Source organism: Pteropus vampyrus, unplaced genomic scaffold, assembly GCF_000151845.1.
Source record: "Pteropus vampyrus isolate Shadow unplaced genomic scaffold, Pvam_2.0 Scaffold50, whole genome shotgun sequence".
Taxonomy (NCBI): domain Eukaryota; kingdom Metazoa; phylum Chordata; class Mammalia; order Chiroptera; family Pteropodidae; genus Pteropus; species Pteropus vampyrus.
Window position 1 is genome coordinate 9,473,556 of NW_011888831.1, and position 11,012 is coordinate 9,484,567.

Here is an 11,012-nt window from a genome sequence, read left to right on the forward strand (position 1 = left end):
GGTGGGCCCTCCCAAGCTTCACCCTGTCGGCCTTCTCTTTCCCTGCCTCCTTCCCACGAGATAGCCTTTGAAGCCTCCTGACAGGCAAGGGAACTGGATGAGTACTGATGAGGCAGTGGCCCCAAGGCTTCCCAGCCTCTTCTGATGGGAGCGTCACTTAGAGTCTCCAACTTCCCTTTGCACACATTTCTGAGTGAGAGACTAGCAAGGGGAAGAATGTGCAGAAGGTAAAATACTCGAGGTGGCTGGTGCAACCGGAACCATGGGCAGATGTGATAGTGACAGGGCTGGGAGAGTAATTTGGAAGGCATGAAACGTCTAGGGAGGGACTCAGTGCAGGGGGGACCTTTGCAGGAGTCTAGGTGAGAGATATAGGGTCTGGACTAGGACAGTTGCATGGGGGATGGACGGGAGAAGGATTGGGTGTGAGGGGCTGTGGAGGAGGACTAGGGACAGATAATATGTGATCAGTGAGGGAGAGGAGGAGGTGAAAATGACTGTGACTGGAGAAAAGGTCCGAGATGGGCCTTGACAGTGACCACAGCTTCAGAGATGGCCGAGACCCAAGTCTTTGCCCTCGAGGGTCTCAGAGTCTAATGGAAGAGACAAAGAGGCTAGTAGATCACTCTTGGTCACTAGAGCAGTAGAGGTCCTTTAGGGATACTCCTGGTCATTGGGTCTGACATATCAAAGTTTAGAATTCCTGGGAACTTGAGACCCTGGGACCCAGGATCCCAGGATCTTGCTTACCTTTCTCAAGATGCCAGTGTGACACTAGAACAAGATAATAATCCTGAAAGAGTCTATAAACTGTAGTTACCAACAATCGAAAGGCCCAGGAGAACTGGGTGTGGGTGCAGTTCTGTCATTTACTAGCTGTAGACCCTGGTCAAGTAATTTTGCATCTCAGTCTCAGTTTTTCATTTGGAATATAGGGAATATAATATCTTCCCAACCTATCTTATAAGGGTGTTGGGGGGCGGATAAGTGAGTGACAGATGTGACTGTGCTTTGAAAACTGTAAAGGTCTATACACTTTAAGGGGGCGTTACTGTCAGCTGAAGCAGCATGATGTAGATTGGGGCTCTGGACCCTAGGACACCAGGTCTTTGCCACTGACTTCTTGGTGAACTTGAGAAAATTACTCTTTTTCTCCATTGGTAAAATAAGGAGGACATAGATGACTTTTTAAGGGCCATTCTCTACCTTTTTTACTTCTTCTAGGGGGTTCTTTGCTAGTTAATACAGTTTACTTTTTTCTCTTTTCCATGGTAGCCCCTTTCCTCACCTCACTTCTGGTTGAGAGCCCACACCTCCTTCCTGTCCTTTTCTGAGCAGGAACTGAAGGTTGCCGCTGATTTGGTCTCTCCTCTTCCCCACCCTTCATCCTCAGGGAGGCCTGGAGGCATCACTGCCAGGGCAAGGACCTCAGAGACTGGGTGGATGGCTGTGACTTCTAGGATCCTCTCTGGATGCACCAGGCCGTGCACAGCAGACTGGGAGATGTGGTTTGGTTCCTGACCCAGGCGTGGGAAGACAAGCCAACTAATAAAGTATAGTTAAACATAAGTGTGGTTCTCAGCTATCACTGTGTTTCCAGGTGGCATGTTAGAGCCAGAACATCTCAGGGTTTCTTCACCAGTCCACTTGGGCTGGGCTTTGGGTAGGCTCTGAAAAGCTTACCACGCAAGGCTTGCTTCCATTCCCGGAAACCTGGGTGGGGGGTGTGGGTGGGAGTGGTCAGTATCTCTCTTAACCATACCTGGCAGAATTTCCTAAACCCTTTACTTGGACCTAGGTTTGCCAAATTTAGCAAAAACAAACAAACAAACAATCAGGAAACAAACAATGGTTACAAAAACAGGATGCCTGAATTAAATCTGAATGTTGGATACACAACTAATAAGTTTTACTACGAGTATGTCCCAAATATTGCATGGGACATACTTATATTGAACAATGATTTGTCGTATACCTGAAATTCAAATTTAGGTAGTTGTCCTATATTTTATCTGGAAATTCTACTTGGGTGTGGTGTCGTGTACCTCTGGCTTGTTTTGGAACATCATTGGAACACTTATTTTCTGTGGCTCTGGTCGCAGAAGGTGGCCAGGGTGCCTTGGCCTTCTAGCTGGTGACTGCTAACACTCTGGCGGCCACCAGGGGGTGGTGCATCATGACTGGTCACCAAACCAAAGGCTTCCGCTCAGGCTCTCACCCTGCTCTCCAGTGCCCTCTAGTGGCGGGAGATTCAAATGCCGCTGATAGCGATGGTGCACGTCACATCCTGGGTAAGGAAGCCACCACTCGTGCTGCTGCGTGCTGCTGGAAGGCTGGAGCATGGGATGGAGGGAGCAGGTGGCAGTTCTCTGTCTTTCTCAATATGTGGGACGCTCAGGAGGTGGCAGCACTGTCACCCATTCACCTAAGGCTCGGTGTCTCTGGTCCCTTGGGATGAACTCTGTCTGAGGAAGGTGGGCAGAGTCTCAGGATCCCTGTGGATGTGGTGGCAAGAGCAGCAGCTGAAGTGATGTCTGAGAGAGCCCTGCGTTCAGATAGTAGATTTTTTCTGGAAAGGCCTCAGAGAACCCTGCAAGTACTGAACTGTTGATCGAGGCATGGCTGGTGATGCTCAGGGAGAGGGGACTATGATGCCAGCCACCCCTCCACGCTGGCCTGCTGTCTCCAAATGTCACAAGCCAGCAAACACCAGAGGGGAGGCTGAGGGTCACAATCGGTGAGGCAGGCCAGTTTCCTTCCACCGCTGGTCTGGTGTGAGGCCACTCCCATCTCTGCCTTGTGCTCTGCCCTGGCTTTTGATTCTGCATCCCAGTTGAGCTCTTGCCGCCAAGTCAAAGTGATGATAAAACCTGAGGGCTGCTCATACAAATGGGTTATGATGAAGGACCAGCTCCTTGCTGGGAGTTGGGGGTTGGGGGCATAACGACTAATGGATCCACTCTCATTAAGTCATGGGTAGGGAGATACTGTTCTCTTTTTAATATTAAAGCGAACATTGTGTGCCTAGCATGTGCCACAGATAATCTAATTCGGACCCTAGAACAAGAACTGTGATGGAGGTACCATTATTATCCCCATTCTATAAATAAGGAAACAGAGGCTTGGGGGAGATACATAACTCCAGGTGTGCTCTTAGTGGCTGGACGTTGCTGAGAGGTGGTTATCCTGGATGACTCGCAGTCTCCTCTCTCCCTCGCTTGGCCAGAAACCTCTGGCTCACCATCTTTGTGTGATCTGTACTCTCTACTTCAACTTCACTTGAGACTTCTGTTGCCTGCAACCATCTGATTGTTCCACTGGGTTCCATTTGCCCAGGAATAGGTGGAGTGAGGCCCTTGGAATGAAAAGGAGAGTTGTTAAAAAGACTTGGAGGCTCTAGGCTGGCATGATGGCCTCAGGGACCCTCAAGGTGGGGCTGGCTGGTAGGGTCAGGTCTGGACAAGGGAACCTGGAGGCCTGGGCTGGGTGGCTGATCAGGAGCAGTTGGCGATGGAAGAGGAGTATCCAGGAGACAATGCCCTGGCCAAAGCCTATGCATGTGGGTAAAATTGTCCACGGCTCGCCCTGGAAGTCCCAATTTCTAAGTGAGGTACTCAGATTGGTTAGAGTAACCAGACTGTGGGCTGGAGTCTCCCTGCTTCCACGTCACACACTGACCTCACATTCCATTGGTCACTAGGTCCTGTCTATTTTATCTTTCTAATATTTCTTGAAACTGTCCCTCCCTTTCATCCCATGTACCTCTATTTTAAATCATGCCCCCATCGCCTTTTTCCTAGGACCCTTGTAATGGCCTCATAAAGATATCCCTTGCCATCCCTCCACCGCCGGCAGACTGAGCTTTCCACCCTTGCATCCTGGCCCCAGGGGCTTTTCTCATCTTCAGTTTCAATACTAAATTTCTTGGCTTGGTACACGAATTTTTCATGACCCAGGCTCATACAGATTCATTTCTCAATTGTGCAGAAGCTGTTGCTCTAGCTGGTTTGTATCCCTGAATTTAGTTCCCTGAGCGTAGTGTGCTGCTTCCTACCTTTCACCACCCCCTACCGGTCTCGCTCTCGCTCGCTATACCCCAGTTAATAGACACTTTTTTCTCACGCACACGCTCATCTTCACCACAGGGGCTTCAGGCCCGCTATTCTGTGTTCCTGGAATGCCATTTCCTCAGATCTTTGAGTGGCCATTCCTTTCTCTTCAGTCAGGTCTTGTCTTAATTTTACCTGAAATTCAAATTTAGGTAGTTGTCCTATATTGATTTCTCCAACCATTCCCAGTTCTCCTCTACCTCCAAGCCTTTGCTCAGGTATCTCTTCTGCTCAGGTATGAACTTCTACCCATCTCTCAAGGCTCCAGTCAAAACCTGTTGTCCTCAGCCTGGCCAATTGACCCTCTTCTCCAATGAGCGTGCTGTGCCTCCCGAACCTTCACTGTTGCTCTTGCTGCTCAGGTTCTTGTGTGTGTGTCTGTTGCCCACCTCTGCCTGACTAGCCTCTGAGCACTGTGTCTTCTAGATATATGAACTCCCAGTGCCTAGCACAGTGCCTGCTACATAGCGGGCACATAGAAAATGCTCGTGGAATGAAGGGATCCGGACAGAGACCCCTGACTGGCACTGGGAAGTCGTCTTCCAGTGGTTTCTTGAGCTTCCTTCCTCTAAGGTGGGTTGAGCTGGCTATACTTTGGTGCCCACCAATCATTTTCTGTTGGGCCTGTTTTAACTAGGACATAATTCCTTCCGAAAAGGAGCCGTGAAGATCGAATCACACTAAAGACAAATGGCCCATAATAGTGATAAGTTAGCTAAATGAGCCACTTCCTTCATAGACATAGCATGGAGAGCAGCTTTAAAGAGGCTAGACGTCTAAATTCCCCATCTCAGGCATCACTCACAGTCATTATCAGGGGGTGGGATTGATTTATTTATTTATTTTAAACGAAAAGCATCATTGCCGTTCTACTCAGAAATGAATGAGATGTCAACAGTGGCGTGTGTCTGGGGGCTCAAGGGCAGCCAGAGAACGTTGTGCATGCATTTCCTGCATGCAGTGGATGCAGAGTTTCCATTCCTTCAGAACCAGGCCACAGGGATGTTTGCAAAGCAACGCTACAGTTGCTTTCTATGTATGCAGGTCTCCTCAGCCCTCAACATTGCTGCATGCATAAGGTAATTTGTGAAATCACAGCTCTAACTTTTTCTGTTTGTTATTCATTTTCCGCTCATCCATTCATTTTGCCATCCGTGAGTACTCACTAGTGCACAAATTGGTGCCGAAGGTTTAAAAAAATAATGGGAGAAAAACTTCAAATTGATCAAATCCTATCTGTCATTTTCCCCCTCTTGTAAATTGAAAAATGGCAGTCATTATGTTATTTCAGGAGAAGAAATGTTGGTTGCTCTTTGTGGCACTGTGGTGGTCTTCTGGAGGAGAGTTTAACACTTTCTAGGCCAGGGTGGCTTTGCCTAGCAAGTAACGAGAGGATGAGCCCTGGTCTCCATGATCTTCCTAAAATCGTATGAAAATATTTTATGTACATCTCTGTGACCATGTGCATTGTTTCCCCCCCCCGTGGAGACAGTTCATAGCTTTCACTTTATTTTTAATACAAACAAGTGATCCAAATAAGATCAAGAATCAATGTTTTACAGGAAGAAAAAAGAAAAGAAGAAAAAGATAGAAAGTATATGTCTTAGCTTATTTAATCCTTATTTAATCGTAATAACTCTGAACACTAGGCATCATCATCTCCATCAAGCAAATGGGAAATAGAGATTCTGGGTGGTAGATTAAAATTTTGCTTGGACATCTGATGCCCATTCTGAACTTAGACTCATAGACAGAGAGTTGGGACACACCAAAGAGATTATCTGTTCCCTTTCCACCTCCCCTCACTCCTTTTTAAAAAAAAAATTTTAAATATTTATTTAAAAATTTTTAATTGGTTTCAAGTATACAGTACATTGGTTAGACATCTATATCGTTAGTAAAATGATCCTAGCAATTGCTTCCTCCCTCCCCTGACCCTCCACCTAGCTAATGTATTAATGCTAATTGCATTCCCTATACCACACTCCCCTTCCCCGTGACAAACCATCACTACTCATTTGTACTTTTTTAACCTTTCACCCCATCTCCCAGCCCCCCAAACCTCCTCCCCTCTGTCCGTCACCAAATTGTCCACTATATTTGTGAGTCTGTTTTTGATTAGTTTGTTCTTTTTATTCCTTAAATTCTGCATATAAGTGAAATCATATAGTGTTTATCTTTCTCTGTCTGACTTAAATACCTTCTAGGTCCATCAAAGCAATATCTTTTTCCATCCTCTTCCTTTTCATATGTAGGGGTCTTGTTTTCTTATCCTTTCATCCACTCTACCTTTTGGTTGGAGCACTTAATTCTTTTCCATTTAAGGTACTTATTGATAGAAATGTAGTTGTTACCATTCTTTATTCCTGTTTTTGATACATGTTTTTTTTCTTCTTAAAGAAGTCCCTTCAACATTTCCTGTAATACTGGCTTGGTGGTAATAAATTCCTTTAGCTTATTTTTGTCTGGGAAGCTCTTTATATGCCCTTCAAGTCTAAATGATAGATTTGCTGGATAAATTATTCTTGGATATATATCCTGGGTCTTCATCCTGTCAAATATTTTTTGCCCTTCAGTCCTGCATAGTTTCTTTTGAGAAATCAGCTGCCAGTCTTATGGGTGTTCTCTTATAAGTAATTATTTCTTTTTCTCTTGCTGCTTTTAATATTCTTTCTTCGTATTTAACCTTTGGCATTTTAATTATGATGTGTCTTGGTGTGGGCCTCTTCGGATCCCTGATTTTTGGAATTCTCTGAGCTTCCTGGGGTTTTATGTCCATTTCCTTCACCGAGTTAGGGAAGTTTTCCATCATTATTTCTTCAAACAGCTGTTCAACATCTTGATTTTCTTCTGTTATGCCAATCAGATGAATATTTTGAGCCTTAATAGTGTCCCATATCCTCCTTAAATTATTTTTATAGTCTTGGCATCTTTTATCTTGCCATTCTGATTGAGTGTCCTGATTGGCTTTCCTGTCCTCTAGATAGGGCATTTGATCCTCTTCTTTATTCGCTTTGTTTATTCCTTCGTTTATTCCATTTAATATACTGCTCATCTCAGACAACGTATTCTCCATTTCAGTCTGGTTCCCTTTTATAGGTTCCATTTCCATTTTTATCTCTTTGTTGGAGTTTTCTACACTTCTCAAAAGTTCATTGAGCATCCTGATAACCAGTGTTTTGAACTCTGCATCTATTAGATTACTTGACTCCACTATATCTGGATCTCTGTTCTGTTCTGTCATATGGTTTCTGCTTCTTTGTCTTCCCATTTTGGCTGCCTTTCTGTGTCTGTTTCTATGTATGAAGCAACGCTCCTAAGTCTCCCGGTCTTAGTGCGGATTTGTGAAATAGGTGTCCAGTGGCACAGTCCTGAGAGGGGTTCAGCTGCAGGCGAAATTTAGCCCAAGCCTCTACCCCTCTGGGGCCACCTGTTGAGATTCAGCAGATGCTGTGCTTATAGTTGCCTCAAACAGTGTGAGTCTCAGCAAGGAGCACCTGACTCGCTGAGGATGCACCGGGATGTGGCTTGGGTGGGGCCCGAGTTGTGGGAGGCGGGGTTTCAGGGAATCCTCTGGGTGATACTAGTAATCTCTAGTATCCAGTCTGATGATGTCACAGCTATGGCAGCACTGTGTCTGGTGCACTGGTAGTGGGGAGGGCTCAGCAGGGAACAATGGATACGGCCAGCACTTCTGTACAGAGCTAGTCTCACTTCTGGCCTCACTCTGACAATGTCACCCTGTAAGTCCCTGGTGCCCGCTGTGCGCAGCCAAATCAGCACTGGTGTTCAGAGGGAGCAGGTCCGTTACCGCAAAAATCCGCTCGTGGATGCGGCCCCTTTAAGAGGAATCTGCCTCTGCCTCTGCCGCTGCCGCTGCTGCAGCCTCGGTCTCATTCAGCCGCTCAAGACCGGGCAGCCCCGTGTCCTGGCTCCGTCCTACCTTCTGCCATCGCAGGGTGCTTTCTTGGATTTCTCCATAGTTATATGGCTTGTTCATCTAGATCCCAGGTGATTTTTTCTTGCTACTGCTCCTTGTTTCCATCACAACTTTGATTTGGTCACGAGAGGGATGAACAGAACCTTTATCATCTAAGCCATTTTTTTTTTTTCCTCCCAATCTTCTCTCCTTTTATAGAGGAGAAAACTTAGGCCCAGAGAAGTAAAGTAAATTGTCTGAAATTATACGGTCAATTTACAGCAGAAATGGATTAGAAATACAGTCTTTTGACTCTCTGTCCAAAGTCTTTTGCCAACCTATTGCTTTGTTCTTGTAAAGTGAGTGAGTGTAGGTTTCACTGAATGTTAAATTGATTTAGCAAGAAACTCTTTTTCTCATCTTTCCTCAGGCTGGGTGGTTTTCTCTGACCTATTTCATAGTGTCCAGGGACCTCATGGCCCCCAACACACTCACCTATTAGCCTTAGGAACAGACAAGTGCATGCACAAAATGATTCCATGTGCCAGGAATCTCCAACGAGTGAGGAGAAAGCCATTAGCTAGACACATCAACGCTTGGCTTGGGAAATAGCTTCCTAGACACTTGGAGAGCAGAGGAAGGAGCTTGGAGGACTTTAGCCAGGATACATCCCTCAGCGTGATGACCAAGTCCTTCATCCTTTGGCACCTGCCTATCTTTCAGTGGTCATTTTGGACACTTTTCCCTTTCACTTCTCTGCTCTGGTCCCCTGGACCTGAGTGCAGGCCCCTGAACTGTGCCCTCTCCAGCATCCCACTCCCCTGGCTTTGCATACGTTGGTCTCTCACTCTCCTTCCGCTGCAAAACTCCGATTCATCTTTCCTAGATGTCTGTTTACTTGTGAGTATCCCCTGCTCAGGTGATAAATTCCTTGAGGGCAAGTGCCCAGCACATAACAGGCAGACACAATCAATAGGAGTCAAATGAGCGGTGAATGTGTGTTCTTCATGTGTCTCCCCTTCCTTCGTTGCCCTGTTCCCTTCCCAACTGTGCCAGGAAGCTTGTTCTGTTCAGCTTAGAGTCTCCCTGGCTACATGTGGATCAGGGCTGGTGACACACCGCCTGCGGAAGCAAATTCTTGGCCTCCTGAGCTTCCCTTGCTTCTCTGTAACAGAGAAGCACATTCAGTGGTGTTTTCTGGAGGTGCTTACTTCTGCTCTGAGTTTGGTTCTCAAAACCGAATTAAAATCTCTGAGCTTGTGGAGGAAGAAGTCCTAGGTCTCTTCTTGGGCCTCTAGACTCAGGCAGGCTGAGATGAGCTTTACCTGAAGGGAGCGCTACCCACCAAGATCACACCCGAGGGTGAGGTCTGCCTCTGACTTTCTCCCTCCCAGCTCACTAGGCACCTTTCTCCAGATGCCCTCTGTGGACCCTTTCTCTCTAGGCATGTTCACGGTTAAGATGCTTACAAAAATAGCTGCAAGTTAGAAAGAGGAAAATGAAAGAATTCCAGCCTCTCTCAGCCAAAACAACAAAGCAACAGCATATAAGCAGCCAACTCTGTCCCGAGATGGCTACTCACAGAGATGCTTACTCCTTTCACTCTCTAACTGCAGCAGACTCTACTGATTCTGTTTCTGAGGTCATGTGCCATTATGTTATTGATCGATTAATTGATTTATTGATGTAACCCTTTGAGGTCACTGATAATTCAATTTTCTGGTTTGGCCTTGTGATCGTTCCAGACTGCTGGCCTTCGTGTCATCATTCGAGTTAGTCTCAAAAACGTGACACATCCCCACGTGTCCTCTGTCTACCAGACCTCTCCAGGTCTTCACTAAGGAAATGATTACACACATGGCTACTTGTTTGAAATGATAATAACAAAACACTTCACCACTCCCAGGAATTTAGCCAGGCAACCATGTCTTTGGTTAACAACAAGTCAATAATAATTAGTAGCTGACTATTGATTTGCTCTCTCAAATTTCCTGCCTATTTTTTTTTTAAGCAGGTTAAGTTTGTAGGCCTGCTCCAAGATAAACAAAGCCAGAACCCCCAAATCAGAAGGGGCACATACATATGTTAGGCTGGAAGCAATCCAAACCTGTTAGAATATTCTTTGCTCCATCCCAAATTGATCTGAAGGTTTTTTGTTTATTTGTTTATTTGTTTTTGTAACGGAAACCAGAAATCCAATGAAGTAGTTCAAATTGCAACTTAATTTATAGACTTAAAAAAAATATGGAACTGTTAAACTGGAGGAAGGTGGAAGCATCCAGTGGAACCCAAACTCACTGAATAGACATTTCATTTGTTTCCTGTCTCTGATGGGACCATCTGAAGACACTCCCTGCTCTTCTGCATTTTATGGTCTTGGCACCAGCAGGACACTTTCCAGCCTGATGTAGTGAGGAGTTAGTTTGTCTCAGGAGAGGGAATTCCATGCCCTGGCAAAGCCTGGAAAAATGATCACTCTTTGTCCTCCTTGCTTTAAGTGGGTTTACAAATGCAATTGGGATCTCAGGAGCTTGGGACCTTACGAGTACAGCTTTGACACTGCCACTAATTTACTGGGTGACCCTAAGCAAGTCCCTTCCTTCTCCTTTTGAGTCTGCTTGTTTGGAAAACGAGGACAGTAGGTTATACAGTCCCAAAGGCATGTCGTAGGCAGAAAAATGCTCCCCCGCCCCCAAGATGTCCACATCTGAATCCTGAAATCTGTGAATATGTTACTTTACATGGCAAAACAGACTTCGAAGATGTAATTAAGTTAACAACCTTGACATGGGGAGGTTATCCTGGATTATCAAGCGGGTGCATTCTAATCAGAAGGGTCCTTGAAAAATGGAGGAAGAAAGCAGAGGAGGATCTGAGTTAGAGGGAGGGAGATGTGACTACGGGGAAAGGTCATTGTTGTGTAATGTGAGAAGGACTCAACCCATCACTGCTGGCTTCGAATAAAGAGGAAAAGGCTACAAGCC

General features: G+C 45.8%; 1 protein-coding gene across 1 annotated transcript in view; it reads left to right on the forward strand.

The window, feature by feature from the left end:
* The window catches only part of SPACA3 (sperm acrosome associated 3), a 3,666-nt gene extending 2,145 nt beyond the window's left edge, over positions 1 to 1,521 (forward strand). The window contains exon 3 of the mRNA XM_011360086.2: positions 1,394 to 1,521. Within this exon, the coding sequence (XP_011358388.1) occupies positions 1,394 to 1,460 (67 nt within the window). The 3' untranslated portion in view covers positions 1,461 to 1,521. The remainder of the gene's footprint in view (positions 1 to 1,393) is intronic.
* Positions 1,522 to 11,012: the final 9,491 nt, after the last annotated feature.